Source organism: Brassica rapa, chromosome A04, assembly GCF_000309985.2.
Source record: "Brassica rapa cultivar Chiifu-401-42 chromosome A04, CAAS_Brap_v3.01, whole genome shotgun sequence".
NCBI lineage: Eukaryota > Viridiplantae > Streptophyta > Magnoliopsida > Brassicales > Brassicaceae > Brassica > Brassica rapa.
Window position 1 is genome coordinate 19597846 of NC_024798.2, and position 18615 is coordinate 19616460.

The 18615-nt window shown below is 36.4% G+C and overlaps 3 protein-coding genes across 3 annotated transcripts; 1 reads left to right on the forward strand and 2 right to left on the reverse strand.

The window, feature by feature from the left end:
- Positions 1-4502: 4502 nt before the first annotated feature.
- LOC103866010 lies at positions 4503-5078 on the reverse strand. Its single transcript, XM_009143880.2, has one exon. The coding sequence runs from the start codon at positions 5076-5078 to the stop codon at positions 4503-4505; it is 576 nt and encodes a 191-aa protein (XP_009142128.2).
- A 4189-nt stretch (positions 5079-9267) lies between these two features.
- On the forward strand, positions 9268-10963 carry LOC103865736. Its single transcript, XM_009143580.3, has one exon. It carries the CDS (start codon positions 10411-10413, stop codon positions 10681-10683), a length of 273 nt encoding a protein of 90 aa, XP_009141828.1. The 5' UTR covers positions 9268-10410; the 3' UTR covers positions 10684-10963.
- Positions 10964-15741: 4778 nt separating this feature from the next.
- Positions 15742-17445, reverse strand: LOC103865737 (aspartic proteinase PCS1). The gene has a single exon (XM_009143582.3). The coding sequence runs from the start codon at positions 17247-17249 to the stop codon at positions 15933-15935; it is 1317 nt and encodes a 438-aa protein (XP_009141830.2). The 5' UTR covers positions 17250-17445; the 3' UTR covers positions 15742-15932.
- Between the last annotated feature and the right edge of the window lie 1170 nt (positions 17446-18615).

The following is an 18615-nucleotide window of genomic DNA, read 5'->3' on the forward strand; positions in this document are numbered from 1 at the left end:
GTGGAATCACTAAACGATTCTTGTATAGCAATTTCCCTCCCTTTTCCGAATAATGTTTCAAGCTTGGATCACCCTCTTGAACTCTCTGTAATAGCAGCTGAATCTCAGGCGATGCTGCAATTTCGGCAAGCAGATCTTGAAACTGAAGAGAAGCAGGTACCGTGACTGCTAGCAACGTTGAGGAGCATAGCTGAAGTGAAGAATGCTCAATCCTTGAAAGACCATCTGCTGCTTTGTTCTGAATCCCCGGTTTGTAGATAATATCAAACTCATACCCCAATAGTTTGATCAACCATTTCTGATACTCCATGTTGACTTCACGTTGCTCTAATAGAAACTTAAGAGACTTCTGATCTGTGTGAACCACAAAGCGACGTCCTAGTAGATAATGCTTCCATTTGCGAATAGCCAAGACCACAGCCATAAGTTCTCTTTCATAAATCGGTTTCAGCTGTTCACGAGGTGTCAAGCCGTGGCTAAAATAAGCAATCGGACGACCCTGCTGCATCAATACTGCACCAATCCCAAACCCGGAAGCATCACACTCAACCACAAACGTTTGTGTAAAATCCGGCAAGGCCAAAACCGGTGTCGTAAGCATCGCTGTTTTCAAGTTATCAAATGCTGTTTGAGCGAACGGAGACCACTCGAACTTGTCAATCTTCAGCAATTCAGTAAGAGCACGGGCCAAAGAACCATACCCCAGTACAAACCGTCTGTAATACCCAGTTAGCCCCAAAAAACCACGAAGCTGTTTGATATTCTTAGGAGTAGGCCAAGTTCTCATAGCTTCTGTCTTTTTAGGATCAGTAGCCACTCCTTCAGCTGAAATGACATGTCCTAAGTATTCGACTTTCTCCTGAGCAAACAAGCACTTCTTCTTATTTGCGAAGAGCTGATGTTTCTCGAACACTTTGAGAACTGCCTCCAAGTGATGAACATGTTCCTCTTCGTTCTTGCTGTAGATCAACACATCATCAAAGAATACCAGCACGAACTTATTAAGGAAAGGACGGAACAGATCATTCATCAGTGACTGGAAGGTAGATGGAGCATTAGTTAAGCCGAATGGCATTACTAAAAACTCATAATGACCATCATGGGTTCGAAAAGCAGTCTTAGGAATGTCCTTCTCTTCCATTCTGATCTGATGAAACCCAGCAGTGAGATCCATCTTAGAGAACACTCGAGCTCCATGAAGTTGATCGAGTAGTTGGTCTATCATAGGGATAGGATACTTGTCTGCTATGGTTGCCTGGTTGAGCGCACGATAGTCCACACAAAAGCGCCAAGATTTGTCTTGTTTCTTCACCAACAAGACAGGGCTTGAAAAAGGACTCCGACTTAACCTGATCAGACCTTTGTCCAACATCTCATTCACCATCTCAGTCATTGCTTCCTTATGTGCTTGAGGATAACGGTAAGGTCGAACATTTATGGCGGTAGTTCCTTCCTTAAGCGTTATTGCATGCTCTCGTCCTCTGAATGGAGGAAGAGACTGTGGTTTAGCGAAAATGTGCTCGTAATCCTGCAACACCTTTGACACTGCCGGAGACTGATCTTGTTTTGTCTGATCGGTAGTAGTCATTTCACAGAGCCAAGCTTCATTAGGTACCACCCACTGACTGTCTTCTTGAGCAATACTTTGTAATGATGTTGTCATCTGATGGAGATCTTGTTCACCAGTTAAACTCACTTTCTTGCCTTCATACCAGAAGCTCCACTCCTGAGAAAGCCAATCGACCTCACATGTACCAAGAGTTCTTAGCCACTGAACTCCTAGCACTACATCCACTTTGCCAAGATCCAGAGTGATACAATCAATTGTAAAATTAAGTCCCTGCAACTCCAACTTAACATTGTTGCAGACTCCTCCCGCATGAATAGAAACGCCATTTCCCAAGATCACTTGCATTTTTGCGTTTGCTTGGAATAGAAGTTCTGCCTTCGCTGCTATCTGAGGTGTGACAAAATTGTGTGTGGCACCACTGTCTATTAGCACTACCACTTTAGTACCAGCTAACAACCCCCTCAGCTTCGTTGTTGCCGGAGAGTCAATCCCCAGAAAAGCGTTGAGGGAAATCTCCATCATTTGCGGTGACTGCAACTCCTCCATGTTTTTATCTTCCTCTTCCTTCTCTTCGTTATAAGTATCTTGTAACACTTCTACTTCTATATCCTCAGTCAGCATCAAGATTTGTAACTCTGCATTCGCACACACATGACCTCGGAACCAGCTCGTCTTACATTTAAAACACAGCTTTAGCCTCTTCAACTCAGCTAATTCAGCTGGAGTTAAGTGTAATCGTGGTCTCGGAGGCAAGTTCTTTTGCGGTTCCAGTTGCTTACTTTTGTCGTCAGCAAGTGGCTGCAGGTTACGATGGTTATAGTTGTTAGGTCGATGCTGTTTGTGTTGTGGAGCATAGTGATCCGTCTGTCTTGGTTTCACACGTTCACCCATAACTTGACAGAAGGTACTACTCTCCATTTTGACTACTGCTGCGATATGATTACGCAGACCTTTTGGCTCCTTAAGCTTGATAACTTCCTTCATCTCCTGTTTCAAGCCTGTGTAGAACTTGCTTATCAGATTTGGTTCATCAATGCCCTTCACCTGAGTAATCAGCTCTTCAAACTCACGGACATATTGACGTACAGAACCAGTCTGACGCAGAGCACATAGTTTGTTGCGAGGCTCATCATCAATGGACTCTGCAAAGCGTTCTAGCATACGTTGCTTAAACTGAGTCCAGCTCTCGAACTTCTCCTCTTCAGCCTCCCACAGATACCAATTCAATACCTCTCCAGTCAAGCTCAAAGCCACCAATTCAAGCTTCTCTTGTGAACTATACTTTGCCGCGCGGAAATAACGTTCAACATTACGAATCCAACAATATGGCATCAATCCATCAAAGGTTGGTAACTCAATCTTCTTCAATAAGCTCTCCCTACTCGCAAACATATCAGTACCTCTCCGATAACCTGACGGAAAATTCTCCGTTTCAGTTATAGGTTCTTGTACCTGATGATCGGATGATTCCGCTACGTCTTTGCCATGTGGCTTTGATGGTGCTGTATTCGACTCGATACGATCGATTGCGGCGGCGATCTTCTGTAACTGAAACTCAACGGAGCTCAATCGCGACTCCACTTCACCAAAACGGACATCGGATTGTGTATTAGCCTCCGTAAGCTTCCTCCACCCTTCGTAGATCACCTTCACCGTCTTCTCCGTCTCTCGTCCCGCCTGCTCCAGATTCTCGATTCTTCCCTCGGATTCCTCCATCGAAACGATCGCGAGCTGCTCACCGCACCAATTGATAGAGTTTGATCGTCAGTCCTTCCTCAAACTCGATCACGAACACAACGAAAGATGATTTTATTGATATGATGAAAAGATGTTTACACTTTGTATTGAGAATCAACCGAGACTCGCTGGCTTAACCCAGACGAGATCTCCTCAAGACTATCGTCTCTAATCCAAAATACAAAGCTGCCCACAAATGAGCTCGCAGGCTCTTATTTAAAACTACTCAACGAACTTAACGGCAAACCTTCTCTGTCTATCCGAGTCTTCCAATCCTTTCCCGTCTCAAGACCCTCTAGACGCCTCAGAGTCTCCCTTCGTATTCAATTCTCCTTCCTTTTCCCGCGTCCCTCTCTCTCCTCCTCTGTTCTTCCTCTGTCTCACGTAACGATAATGAAGCTTATCACTCGCACTCATAATTATTAGGCTTTACGCAACAATCTCTTTTTTGGCCAAAGATTAGATCCCAAGTTTTGTCACGCAAAGCAAAATACGAATCCAATATTTATGATGTTTATTTAACCTTTTTCTCTTCATTTACATTGGATTCCTATGCACTAATTTTATACAGTATATTCTACGAGTGATTGACCTTATAGGTTCTTCTTTGTTTACTCATTTGGATGCTGCATGCAGAATATAGATGTTGTATCCAAATATGATTAATTTACGTATTTAGATATTCATATCGTCAGACATGTTGATTGCTCCAATACAACCATTTGGCACAAGCTCTTTTAACAATACAACTTAGTTTTCAGGTCAGTCAACACATAACCCATACCTCCAAAATCATAGTAGGTCGGTTTCTCAAGATAAATGAGCCTTTCTAATGTCTCTCCACTAGTCATACTTTGGTTCTTCGATCAATGTTATTGGCGTCATGGATTGAGAATAAGAACTTCGTAGACCCTTTCTAATATAAATCAACTTGTTTATCGGCTGATTTCGCTGAACTTATGTCATTTAGGTTGGTTTTCCAAACATTTCTGTGTTAATAAAAGATACGAAAGAATTCTCAAAACCTGTGTGTGTGTGTGTGTCTGTTTTCTTGTGACAAAAGCCCAACGGAAATTTGAAATGTTCGGAAGGAAGTAGCAATCACGAGTCTCCATATATTGCGAAATTGGGCCAAGAAATGAGCTTCTCTAATTTTTTTTTTTTTGAAACACAAACTTCATTCATTCATTCAAAGTTAGGTGGAGGTCATTAAAGCCCCATTTACTACAAGCATCTGTTTTGCAACTAGATCAGCTGCATAGTTTGCCTCTCTAGGGATCCATTTAAAGGAAACATAATCGAAAAAACAAGAGATCGACATGATATCTGCCACAATTCCATAGAGCTCGGGGACCGATTTGTTGTTGGTGGCGCTGGCAATGAGGTTTTTGGAGTCCGATTCCACATTTAGCACCTTGATTCCCAGCTCCCTACTTTTCTGCAAAGCTTCCCGAAGTGCCAATCCTTCTGCCATCAGTGGTGAAGGTACGTTTTCTGCAATTATAGCCAAGCTAGAGGTGATCTCATCCTGCGTTAAGATCCATCCGAGCCCTGCTCTAGAGCTTTCCTCATTCCATGCGGCATCCGTTCGGAGAATTGTTCCAGTATCTATTATGACCTTGGGTTGGCTAGTACGACGAGTCTGTGTCTCTTTTGTTTGTCCCTCTTGCCACTCTCGTGCCATGCGAATTGCTCTGGATAGGGACTCCCCTGTTTCACCCCTTAAGTTAGAGAACACCAGTTTGTTCCTAGCAGTCCATATCTCCCACATGATCCATGGTGCTAGATGTCCACTTGTAATTCCAGTCGGTGGCAGGCATGGCTTGGTCTTTACATAATTCCAGAGTTCCCTCAATTCTATCATTCCTCTACTGTCCAGTTCCTCTACAAACGGGACTGTTTGCCAGACAGTTTTTGCAAAGTCACAGTGAAAAAATAGATGAGTGATAGATTCTGGGAGTCCACAGCGCTTACATTTTGGGTCTGTTATGATATGTCGCTCCTCCAGTCGTGTGCCCACAGAGCTTCTCTAATTAAAATGCAAGAATTCTGGTTAATTCAGCCCAATTCATACAAAATATGTGCAACCCACAAAAGTAAGTAGGCAACATAGATGAAAAGAAATACGCATTATAACTTATAGGAGTAGATAAACGTGAAATTATCAATTAAAACAAGTTGTACAGTGTTTAGGATATATCCACCCTGTAGATACAGGCAAAAGTCCAAGTTAAATAGCAAAAATATTTACCTCTTCCGCAGATTCTTAAGTGATCCATGATTCAAAGTCGTCTGAATATACATGAAGATTCGTTTTTGTGTCTTTATGTAAAACTGGGAGTTTATAAATTGTTTCTTTCTATAAACATAAAGTCAATTTATTTTTCTATCAAAGTTTTAGACTTTTAGTAGGATCAGTTACATAAAAAAAGTTTTAGTAGGACTATGGTTGTGTTTAGTTTAACTAATTAGCTTTCACTTTAACTAAGAAGCCAAGCCTATGTCATCACTGTTCTGCATTCATATAAAGATGCTGTCTGAATTCTGAAGTGACATCTTAAAATAGTTTGACGATCGATAATTACGTGTTAAAATATCAGCCAATGTATCCGTTCTTTTTATATTTTTTTTCTATTTTTAGCCTATACAATCAATCATTGTCAGAGGCTCTCATATCTATATATAGAAACGATGTCCCTTTACCCGAAAAAGAAGGTGACCAAAGATAATGTTAATGTCCTTGGGTTTAGCATCCTAATCTCGTAACGGTCAATTAGAGCTCACTTATCGATATTAGTTTCCATATTACATGTTGATCCGAAAAAAAAAAGGTTTCCATATTGCATATTTATTCCGATCACGATTCACATGCATGAACACAGGCTATAGATTCAGAGGCTAACGTTCAGTTTCTAATCCTATAGTACACTAATCGTTTACTCTAGTATTATCAATTGCGACATTGTGGAAGTAGGAAAAAAAAATGAAATTATTAATCAAGGATAAAGAAGAAGGAGAACACTTTTTCTACGTAGTGAAAAGCGATTCAAAGGACAAATGTATAGTCAACTATGAAAGTTTCAAAAAAAAAAAAAAAAACTATGAAAGTTTCTTTTTCTGGTAAACAACTACGAAAGCTTATGTGGGAGCCCTCTACCTCTACTTTTAACTAAACGCGAACGGCCGGCATTGCAAGTAAATAGAGAGCCTCCACTCGTTTGAATCGTTGCGAGCCGGAAAGCGTACCGGCAGTTTGAGTCGCGAAAAGACCGCTTGCTTGATTTTGATCGTGTTCGTGTAATATTGACTGCATTACGTTACGTGACAAAAACAACTTGAATACCCATAGTTAAAAGGGATTAAAACTAGACAAAAACTTATCAAAATAAAAAGAATAGAATATCTCGTGCCCCTTTTTTATCCATAGGAAGTTTCGTGTCAGAAATTGCATGTGACGAGTATTCATATTCACCCATATAAACCCATATTAATTTTATTCCATGCATCAATGATATTCATTCACATTCATGTTTCACATAGTTAGTCTCAGACAAAAAAAAAGTTATCTCAGATTTACACAGCCATGGTAATCTATCCTGTTATCATAACACAAATTCCTATCCAACTCCTGCAATTGCTAACGCTGGTGCTACTAAACGCTTCAGTCTTTAGCATCAAAAACAACCGTCGTATTATATGTATTACAGAGAGATACGCAAAACAAAAAAAATCATATAAAATATAACATTTCTTAAATTATTCTATATAAATGTAATTCAACCCTTTAAGGAACAATATAAAATTGAAAAAAATTAGTGAAGCTGTAATTGATTAAAGATAGAAAAGAATATCTGAAAAGTTGTACTGAATAATCTCGTGTAAAATAGCTAAGAAAGAACATTGTTATTATGGCAAAATCCTTTTTCAATATTTTTTTTAATAAATATGGTAAAATACAAATGCTTTTTTTTGTCCGATTGTAAAATGCAAATGCAATTTTTTATAATTCGGGATATTCTGGACCTAAGAAAAATCTAGACCTAAGAAAAATCTAGACTATTCAAATGAGTCAAAAATAAGAATTCATGGCTAAGTAAATGGCCAAGAATAATGTTAACGTTGGTTTGTCCTCTTACAATTAGACAATAAAGTCCTTATAACAAATACTAATTTTAGGATGATAAAAGTTATTGAGGTTAAATTATGTAAAAACTAGTTATTCTATCACTCTTAAATGATTATACGAACTCAGAAAAAGAGGCCCTGCATTACAGTTCATACAAATGAAAAGAAATCGGAACCCAACCAAGGTGGAAATACAGTGAACATGTGCTATGAGTTTGCAGATTCTCTTCATGCAAAATCTTATAAAAATACAAGAGAAAGGGGTTTGACCGTTGACCAAGAAGGAGAAGGATGCAAGTGGGTCCCTTGCGATATTCGAGAGTCGAGACCTCGGTTTCACACATCTCTAAAAAGACACGTGTGAGTGGTGACGCCGGCCTGTCTAACCGCACGGTGTTTCAACGTCGACACATGAAGAGCCACACAATTTCTGGTAAAGATTCATTCACTTTCACCTTTTGCTTTGTTTCCTTTCGTGTCATTGCGTTACTGTCACGGTCTCACTGTTTGTTTACTCTACAATTAATATAAACTCGATCAAGTGAGCTCAGAGAAAAGAAGACCAACAATGGTGTGGTTAATTATAACGTACTTTCATTACATCTTGTAGTAATTCTTAAGATCGATAAAACATTCAACTTTGCCTCTTACATGTAAAATTTAAAAATAACTAACAGGCTTAAAAGCTATCCAATTCCAGTTTCAGGTCACAAGAGAATCTGATATCGGCATCGTAGTTTTTAATTTTTCTAGCATGCAGTTTTGACAAAAGGTGGAAAAAAATAGAGTTGTCACGTTCTTCCATTTATATGCTCATTATGGATTTATGGTTGACAAAAAAAAGCTCATTATGATTTTGTCTTATTATCAAATTTTATAACCAAAACATTCCACTTAAATTTCCCCCAAACCTACGTTCTATCATCGTATAGTAGCACGAAACGGATAGTGTGGAATCATCACTAATATATGGTTACTAACTTACTATGAACTATGTGGAGCAAGCAAAACATACCAACTACCAATCATGAGTAAAACTAAATCGTATAAATAGGATAAACTCATTTTTCTTTACTTACTTTTTTTTTGCTAACTTGACGTAAAATTTTATTTATCTATTCGCAACGTCTAGTTTTCATCACATCGATAATCCAACATTCACTAAAAACGAAATAAAACGATTACAAATATAGATATAAATTTAGATTATTAAAAAATATTTTTAATATATACAAGTAATTTGAAATAGTAAAATACGGGAGAGAGAAAAACATAATAAAAAAGGTAGAAAAGTGAGCATTAAAATACTAAACCAGATTATTAACGCCTCCATCTGATTTCAATTTTTTTTCCTATACCTTGAATCCAGTTTTTATATTCTAATGATTTTTTAATGATAAAAATTGACTGCCGTGGATAAAAAAGAGGTAAATCATTAAGCATTCTGAAGTAGCTATCTTCCGTAGTGAATACATGGATAAATACGTTAAATACATATCAACACATAAATACAGTTTATATAATTTATTTTAATACTATTCCGCTATTGTTTTACTAAATATTTTTTTTGTCTAAATAGTATTCTAAAAAGAAACTGCAACTAATACTTTTCCGTTATTGTTGGGGAAATTATTGATTGATCTGAGCAAGTAATTTACAGTTATAGGTGCAGAGGGAAAGAGAGGAAAACTGGGATTTCCTTGGATGCATTTACGTCCGTCTTGCTCTGCGATCGATTTTTAAAGCTTCAAGTTTCCTTACCATAGTTTTCAATTCTTTTCTGTCAATAACCCCACTTTCCATTTATTATAACTTCCGTTACATTACTAACTTTAGTGGTCTAAAGGTGTCAGTTGGTCCATCAAGTTAATTCTTGCATTTCTAATTCAATCGACTTGGAAAAATGATGATTAATGCTTTGCGAAAATGATATTATCATAGGTTGATTCCCAATCTAAACAGACTATATATGTGTCAATACCAAGAGCTCTATCGTTAAACCATCATGGATGGGAACTGACTTTTTATGGGTGATGCACATTTTCATCACTTGATTCGTATATTAGATTTGTATAAAAGTGTAAATTTGAAATTTAGATTTGGCACCCCCGACCAAATTGAAGGTTAATCCATAGTACCATACAACTATGTTGTTAAGAAAAATTATTAAACAGTTTCAGGAAATACAGTTGCTCCATAGATATAATAAGTTGGAAATGAAATAGGAACATTTTCTGAAAACTACTCTACGGAAAGTATCTTTAAGAATTTCTCGTTATTAGAAAAAGTATAAACGATAAGGAAAAAATTTCTCAAATAAAAATCATGAGATATTCTTCTTTCATATATCAACTTATAAATGGTGGTTTTAAAAGTAATAAAATGGTATCAAGTTAATACTATTTTTTCAAAAAACTTAATAATATTGTACTGCTTGTTTTTTTCTGGTTTGATAAATTGAGGTGTTCATTATAGAAAATTCCCTAGCAATAAAAAAAGAAAAAAAAAATTCCCTAGCAATTTAAAAAGTGGCAAAGGTGGGTCGATCGAGGCACAACAAAGGCCCGGGCAATACCGACTGCCACAACTCTCTGCATCCTCTAAATATATTTATCACAAAAGAAGACAAAACAATATAAAAACAAACAAATAAAATAAAAATTGAGAAAAATACAAGATAAAATTATTTATTCTTTTCTATTTATTTTCTAGATGGAGATATGTTTCTAAATATCCGTTATAAGTACAGAATCCTAACACTTCTCTCCTTCTTAAGTCCCTCTTTCTTTGCTGACTAAAATCCTCCAAACTCCAATAAAATCTCCAAAGTCCCAAGTTTGTTTCCTTATCAATCACTTCATAAATTTTCAAGAAACCCACAAGAAAAAAATAAATAAATACATATATTAGTATCAGTTTTCTTCCTTGGTGAGAGAGAAGATCACACAAAGCAACCTGAGATCTTTTACCAATCATCAATGGCATCATCCGGCCTCACTCGATCAGGAAGCGCCCCGCAATTCGAGAAGTGGAAGCTGTCAAAGAAAGACGGATTCAGCGGTGGCACGTTGAAGATCACGCGCTCCTCGTCGGTGTCTTCTTGCGGCGGCAACAAGGCACAGAAACATGGGAGGTGCGCTTTCACGAGGAAGTGCGCGAGATTGGTCAAAGAACAGAGAGCTCGCTTCTACATCATGCGTCGCTGCGTGATCATGCTTATTTGCTGGAGAGATAATTACTCTGACTCTTAAAAAAACCAAACACACAAATGTCTATGTGCTCTGTTCTGAAACTGAAGTAGATAAGATATACATGTACATATAAGGGTTCTACTTTATTTTGGTTTCTGCTTATTTAGATCGAATTAGGTTTTGTAATTTGTATGTCCTGAGCCTTTGATTCTGGTAAGAGGGTTCTCTGCCTTAAGATCATTTTCGGTGTGCTGAAGTTTAACAAGAAAATAATTTTAAAAAGACATAAAATTGTATAATAATTCAATATAAATAGTGAAGTAGATTCGTGTTTCGACTTGTTTTTTTTTTTGTTTGTTCCTCTTCTTCTTCATGCTCGTTAATGATTTTTACTGTGATGGTGACGACTCCGTCGATGAATGTGGCGTTTTTCTCTCTCTCTCTCTCTCTTTCTTGATAGAGTCTCGAGGTAGAGAGAGAGAAAGATTCCATGGGAACTATTACAATTAAGCTATGTGTGGATTCGTTCAAAAAAAAAAAAAAGCTACGTGTGGATCTTGTGTGCTTAGTCTGACAAACTGATTAGTTTCTCTCTTTTCCTTTTATTAATTAATGTATTAATCAGTTACGATTTTATATGTTTATTGTTTTATGTCAGTTATATGATTAATTAATACTAATATTTAAAGTTGCAGTCAAACTCTCTTGTTTATGCCTAATGGTATTATATTAAACTTGTTGAACTGTTAACCCAAGTTGATAATCTAATTGAGACGAGGCCAATTCAGACTTGTTCAAGAAAATTAAAAATGTGTTAAAATACATTACGTCTTCCTTTCATTCTTATATACTTCATATATCTAATTTTATAAAATGAAGATAGGGTTATTTACCATTCATATATGGGTTGGGTAATTTTCTCGTGAAAACTTAAATTTACTAATCAGAGAGAAAACTGAATTTAATCAAGATTGGTTAAGTAAAAATTTACATGCAAAACTAACAGCTGTGGTTCCTCGTTGTATTCTTAGTTCTTACCATGGGCATCTCTGCAGTGCAGAGATATCATATGCAATCTGACTCCTTTGATACTACTTTATACATTTTTAACCTATATGGGTTATATACTGATATATATATATATATATATATTAACTTTTTGTCGTCATACTATGTTTTGTTTTTTTTTCAAGCATAAATACTGGTATTATTCACTACTGACGCTGTTTACTTCACTAGTAAATTTACTGGTAACCAAATCAATACACGATACAACTCTGTCCATTTACAATGGAACTTACCACTTTAGACTATTGTTATTTGTTTTTTTTTTTTTGAAGGAAAGTGTTATTTGTTGTTAAAAAAAAGAGGCTATTGTTATTTATGAGACATTTCATGCTAATAATCGATTGATGAGTATTAATATGACTGTTAATGTATTTAGAGAAGCATAGACTATATATTTATTTTGGAAATTTGAATTAAACCAATAACTTTTCAGAAGTGTAAATACTAGTCCAACAAAATGAAGTTCAACTTTAACTAAAATAAAACCTTTTAAAATGAAGTCCTGGTTACATTTTCCAAAAGTGTTATTCTGTGAAATATCTTGCTAGATATGTTTATACAGGTAAACCAATTGTTTTTTCAAAAAGATATTTCATTAGCTCGAGATCAAGAGGAAGGATCTTAATCATAAAAATGGCAAAGAAAAAGCCTTTATCAGTCATCCCCACAAATCCAAAAGGATCTTTGTTTAATGATTGCAAAACGTTTGATTAATTAGCATGCTTAATTTGGATCATTATAGACATATCCTATTATCCTGAGCTCCGGACAATTCCATTTGACTAATTTTATTCTTTCGTGGCCGTCTTGTTTATTTATACTTTAGCGACAATTATTGAGGATTATTAATATACTATTCTATATTTTTCTTCTCATATCCAAAACTAATGAAAAAGTGTATAACTAATACGCGTTTTTCTTTATAATAGAACAATAATGTATGTTGTTCTCCTTCAAGTATTGACTACGAAGTAGGAAATGCTACTCCATGCCATATAGAATAGATTCTAGAGTTATAATCGAATAGCAGGATCAGTTTCTTTTTAGAATAATCGTCCTTAGGTCTGGCTAACTTTGTTTTTGGAGCCATATAGTCATAGCTAGCCATTTTCCTCATGCAGCAGTCACATGGTAGAGACTAAAAATAATATATGCTTCCTTATAAAATTTGTGATCAATCTTCTATAGAATTGTCACGTATATAACCATTTACATTATTTTGCTACATAAAACATATGATGTGTACTGATTGTATATAGGTATTAAGTAATACTATACATGAATTTGCGTCAAACTTGATAGGTGATATGTTATCGTTTACAGTGAAATCTAGTGTTCAACAAGCTACATACCAACACTAAAACACTAAATACGCAGATGGTTGATATATTGTTGGCAACAAGAATTGGAGTAAGAAGACATAAGTGCCTTTTTCTTTCTAGTCTGCCAAGAGTATTTGCAAACTTTATGAAACTTCATATTAGTATAAAATCGTTTTAACAATTCTAACCGTTACATCATGAATATTTTATACTGCTAAATCATGCATTGCTACCGCTATGAGCATATTCATGATTCCATTAATTGTACTTATTAAGCTATAAATAAATTTTGTCTTCCATGTAGAATTAGGTCACTGATGTGTAAGTCATAGTAAGGACTAATTTTTTCCCCCGATCTGACGGAGTCTCAGTTAGTTCTTTGAGTTTCTAATATAAAAATACATAAAAAGGCCGAATGCCAATCTAAAGCTTTAGAAAAAGGGTAACCTCGATCCGAAATAATTGTATGAAATAAATACAAAGATGTAACGAAGTAGGCATTAGGGTCCATGTTTGGTCAACAATCACATCCGTGACACGCAAGCGTAAATAATAGTAGAGACAAATAATCCAAATGATGAGAATGCATACATATATAACTAAATTGAGAACATTAATTGCTATACTAAGATCGACACGTATTGCTGAGTGCATAATTAGACAAACATCATAAGCTTACCACACAATTTTGATGTAAAAATAATCGAGTTCAAGAAAGGGACATCGCCGGAAACTAGTTCAAGAAGAGACATACGACAAAAGCATATGTGATAACTGATCACTTAGACAAGTACCAGAAGAGACATAGACCTCTATATATAGTTGCATTATAATTATATTAGTCATTTTTTCTTTCTGTGATAAGTTTTCACTACAATTTGTTTTTTTTTTTCGGTTTTCACTACATGTTATTACAATCGATATTTTGTTTTGATTCGTTGTTGGTAAATTTCCAACGGTGAGATCATCATTGCTAAGAGCCTATATCGACAAATAAGGTCCAATGGCAAACATGCAAAGAGGGTGTGACATGTGCCGGTCCTGGCCATGATAGGTGAAATATTCGTAAAAAGTCTCCAAAGTTTTTGAAATAAATTACATACAAATAGATTTTCAATAAAATTTTAAACCTCTAAATTTGTAAAAAAATTTCTTTTACATAGACACAGTCACATACCTCCAAAATTTCAGGGCCGGTCCTAGATTCGTGTATGCATGGACATATATGAGTCGACATATCTTTTAACTGTTTTAATAGTGAGACAAAAATAGAAGTAGGTAATGAAAGGATCAGAGAAACTGAATAATTCAAAGAACCGATCAAAGAGAAATATTATGGGTCTTTGATAGCATCACATGAGCAAATATGGATACCCACCAGCATCTGGCATGACTCACGTCTCCTTGATATGATTTGTCTTTCTATGTACCCCTTGTATTTGTCTTCACAACTAAAATATCATAAAGTTCAAAACAAAACAAAATAAAATAGAAGTGACTTCTTCAGATGATTTTTTTTTTGTCACAATACTTCTTCAGATGATTATAAACTTAAATTAAGGATCCATATAAAATGAAATAAATTGAATCCCAAATTACTTATTTACATTATTTTATGTTTAGGAAAGACAATTATTGAAGGATTGGAGGACCCCTCCAAGCAGAATCTCCAACGACATAGGCAAAGACCAATCCGATTATATTGACATAATCCTTACTAATTTCATATTCCTATTAATTGGATCAGTCCTTATCAGTCACCATATCATGATGGGTACGTCTATATTCAATATACCAAGGGAATTTCTCTTCATCTCATTTTGTGGAAGGAGAAGATTATGATAAATACAAATATAGAAATTTACTTTCATAAAATACGTAAACACATTTTTTTTTTGTTTCGGAAAGTATTTCTTATTCCTCTGAATGCCAAATAAAAATGAATTTATTCGGAAAATTGCTATTGTATTGACATTTTTTGGTCAAGTGATTATATAGACTATAAATACAAAATGTTTAGTGATAAAATCAATAATTCGTTTATCAATGGAACATGCGATCTTCTAATGTAAAAGGGTTTACGCGCCACTCTTCCTCCATGTGGCACTTAGTCATCTCATCAGTGATTGTGACTGTAGAATAGATTGGAGATCGATCATCTTTCACGTTGTTCAGACATCCGTTGCATCAAGACTCAAAAACTGCTCTTGTCCTATTATATAGGATTTAGGTCCAATATTTATTGGCTTTCCAGAAAAAGACATAATAGATAGTAACATCTCTAGACATCAGCCGGCGTGAGAACCAAATTTTCACTTCATTTCTCCACGAAGAAACGTGTTACTATTGAGCATTTCATAGCTGCATCTTTTTGGGGGCTGATATAAAGATGTAAATATACATAAGTACATTTCTTTCGTTAGGAAGTAGTGTGATACTGGAGATAAAATAATGGCTTTAATCAAGAGGTTAAATGACCATATCTGTAGCATTTTTTTACCTGAGTTTAACTTTACTAAGTTACGTTTCTATGTGTTGTATAACTAGATATACGTCGAACTTTGTCAAGCCAGGTGATGATAAAAAAAAAAAAAAATAGTGTGATACTGGAATTGAAAGATTATAATATGCTGAAATTTGAAATTCATTGCGTGGTCCATCTTCTATAGCCCAACGATAACTAGGCCACAAGGCTTACTAAAACCGATTTTTTGGGGCCGAATAGCCATTGAGCATGGCCGCAGAAAGCACGTCCAAACATTAAACAATAGTTGAGGATATTGACATGTATCGAAATGACTTCCAGTTTCAATATAAATGAAAATATTCCTCACAAAAAAAGCTCTATGAAACACATTGTATATAAGCTATCCTCACAAAAAAAAAATATACTATAGTCTATATTCCTTCCACAGGTTATCAATCTCGCAATCCGAGCCGTTGACTAGCTTGATCACATCTGACGTCAGCACCAAATCCAACCCTTGATTTAGCAAGATCAAACTCCATCCACACGTTCTGCTGATGATGATGACCAATCACAAACGCTTCTATTCCCAAAAGATCGGAGTTCCCAAATGTGAAGCAATACACCTGATCCTTTCCTCCCGAACCGGCTCCGTTTACCCGGTACAACAGCTTCTCACCCGCCACGCTCATCTCCGCGCCACGAAACATTAAACTAACAACGGGCAAACCAGAGAAATTGGGCCGGGTTAACGACCCAACCCGGTAACAAAGGTCCATTGTCCCTTGGAACACAAAATTCGGATCGTCTACAACTTTGAGAACCGATTTGGTCTGCGCAATAAACTCGGTTTTCAAAGCGGTATAAACCGGACCCATCAGGAACGTGAACTGTGTACCTGAATCCACAATCGTCTGACCGGCTCCGGTATGGTCCGGTACGAAAATGGATTTCGGTAGAGAAAGCAACTTTGTTCCGACCCGGATTCCTTCTAATTGGACCGTGTAAGCAACCCGGTCGAAATACGGTAACGGCGTCGTTTGGAGTACCAAAGGCGTGTATTGGATAGGACCGAGCCACGAGAAACTCGAGTCACCGAGAAGCAGTATACCGGAGGAGTCTGAACCGGAGATGCAATAAGAGAATTTGGAGAAACCGAGCTGGTTAACAAACGATAAAGCTCCCCGGTTCATTCCCATTAAACCGGTTGTCTTAGCGTCCTCCTCCGAATCGGAGCTTAAACCCGAATCCATGCACCCGAATAACGTCTCGGGTCGGGTTGAAGACCCGATTACGAACGTCTCGTGAGCTAGACTGCCTTCTATCGAGGTAGCGTCGGCGTAGGAGACTGCCACGTGGCAAAGATGGGTCTTCGGGTCACATGAAGCGGGTATGGGCAAATCCCGGGTCCGGGTCCTGCAGATATTGGACGAGCAAGGTACGGGCTTATAGGAAGAGGATGAAACCGGGTTGAATACGGATCCTAAGTTTGGGGTTTTCTTGCAGTGAAGCCAAGAAAGCTCGCTTCCGGTGTCGAGAACCATGGAGATGTTTTGTGGCGGAGAGCCGACGGAGAGAGAGACCGTGAGTGTGACATTATGACTGAAAGAAAGCTTGTCTGAAGAAGACTGAGGAAGCTTTTGGGTTTTGAGAGAAAACACGAGTGGTGTTTGGTCTGAAGAAGATGTATTGAAGAGTGTGAGAGGGAAAATGAGAAGTAAAACTGAAATTTGACGTAATAAATTTGAAAGAGATGATGAAGCCATCATATAAGTTTTGACTCTTTGTTACATACTTGGCCATCTTTAAATACAATATTGTGTTTTTTTTTCCCTCTTTTTTTTATTATGACCGGTTTGTTTCGGTTTACTCAAATCATTCCGAGCCAAAAAGAGTTTGAATTTTAGGTGGAGAACCTTTATAAGTTAACTTATAAGCAATAATTCTAGTACCTTGTCATATCAGTGACCAAGCACTTTGATCCTATTCAGAAAACGTATGATCTTGTCTCGACCTAACTAAAAATCATTTCATGAAGAACACTTGATTTTAGGGTTTTTTTTTTGTTGTTGTCAATTTCATTTGAATTTTACTAGGGTTTTGGGAGAGTAGCCAAGTCTTGATACAAAAGACAAGTTAGTGGAGGAGTAGGTCTTTGTGGTTTCTGTTTAGCCTCTGTAGTTCACATCAACTTTGTTTATAGTACTTTCTTTGTGTTCCCACTTTCTACGGGATCTTTGTTTTCTTTATTTTACTTTTCTTTCTGTTTTAGTCTGAATTGTATTATTTTCTTGAATCAAATTTCCTATAATTAAATCAAAAGATAGTTATCGCTCTAATTATTAAATTCAATAACCAATCTCACGGGAAAATATACAAATGGTTGGATTGTTCTTTTTGTTTTTAATTGATTTTGTCAATCTTTTAAGGCCAGTATAGTTTTGCAAAGTTGTTAAAGTATATGATTAGAATAGAGTTTTGGTGGTTTGACGGAAAAGCACCATCCTAGTGTAACTCTCAACCGACATAATGTTTACATTTTTGCAAATGTTTTGTCTTATTATGACTTTCCGATTAATAGTATTTTGTTACCATACGGGAAACGGTGCCGTCTATATTGCTACCGTTCAATGAGAAGGGTTTACACAAGAATTTTGTGATTGTGTTTTGTTTTCTTCTGTTGCCTGTCACATAAATTTAAAACACAAACAAATTTCCAGTTTGTCTTTATGAATATCTCATTTCGTCGTGATCATGTACTTTCTTATCTTGTTTCTCATTACCTAACCTTCAAGACCGTGTAATATAATATGTTACTGGTGCATGCGTTGTATAAAATCCTAATTACAGTTGTATTTTTCACAACGCGTTAGTTAGTGGCGTAGGAGTAGTTCTTTTGAGGAATGTCATAAACTTAGTTTATTTGAGTGTGACTACTATTTGAAGCAAATTTGTTGTACGTGGATATAAGCCGAGGAAGGTTTCATTGGCTTTCACGGTTGAACTAGTTAATCCCGGAGACTAGTCGGGCCCATCGATGCGGGCGGCTGGTTGTGTTGACTTGGTTTTTGTGAAGTAAACTCAACTTTGCACCCTTCAGTCAAAAGTTACTAAAAATAAAATATAGATACATAT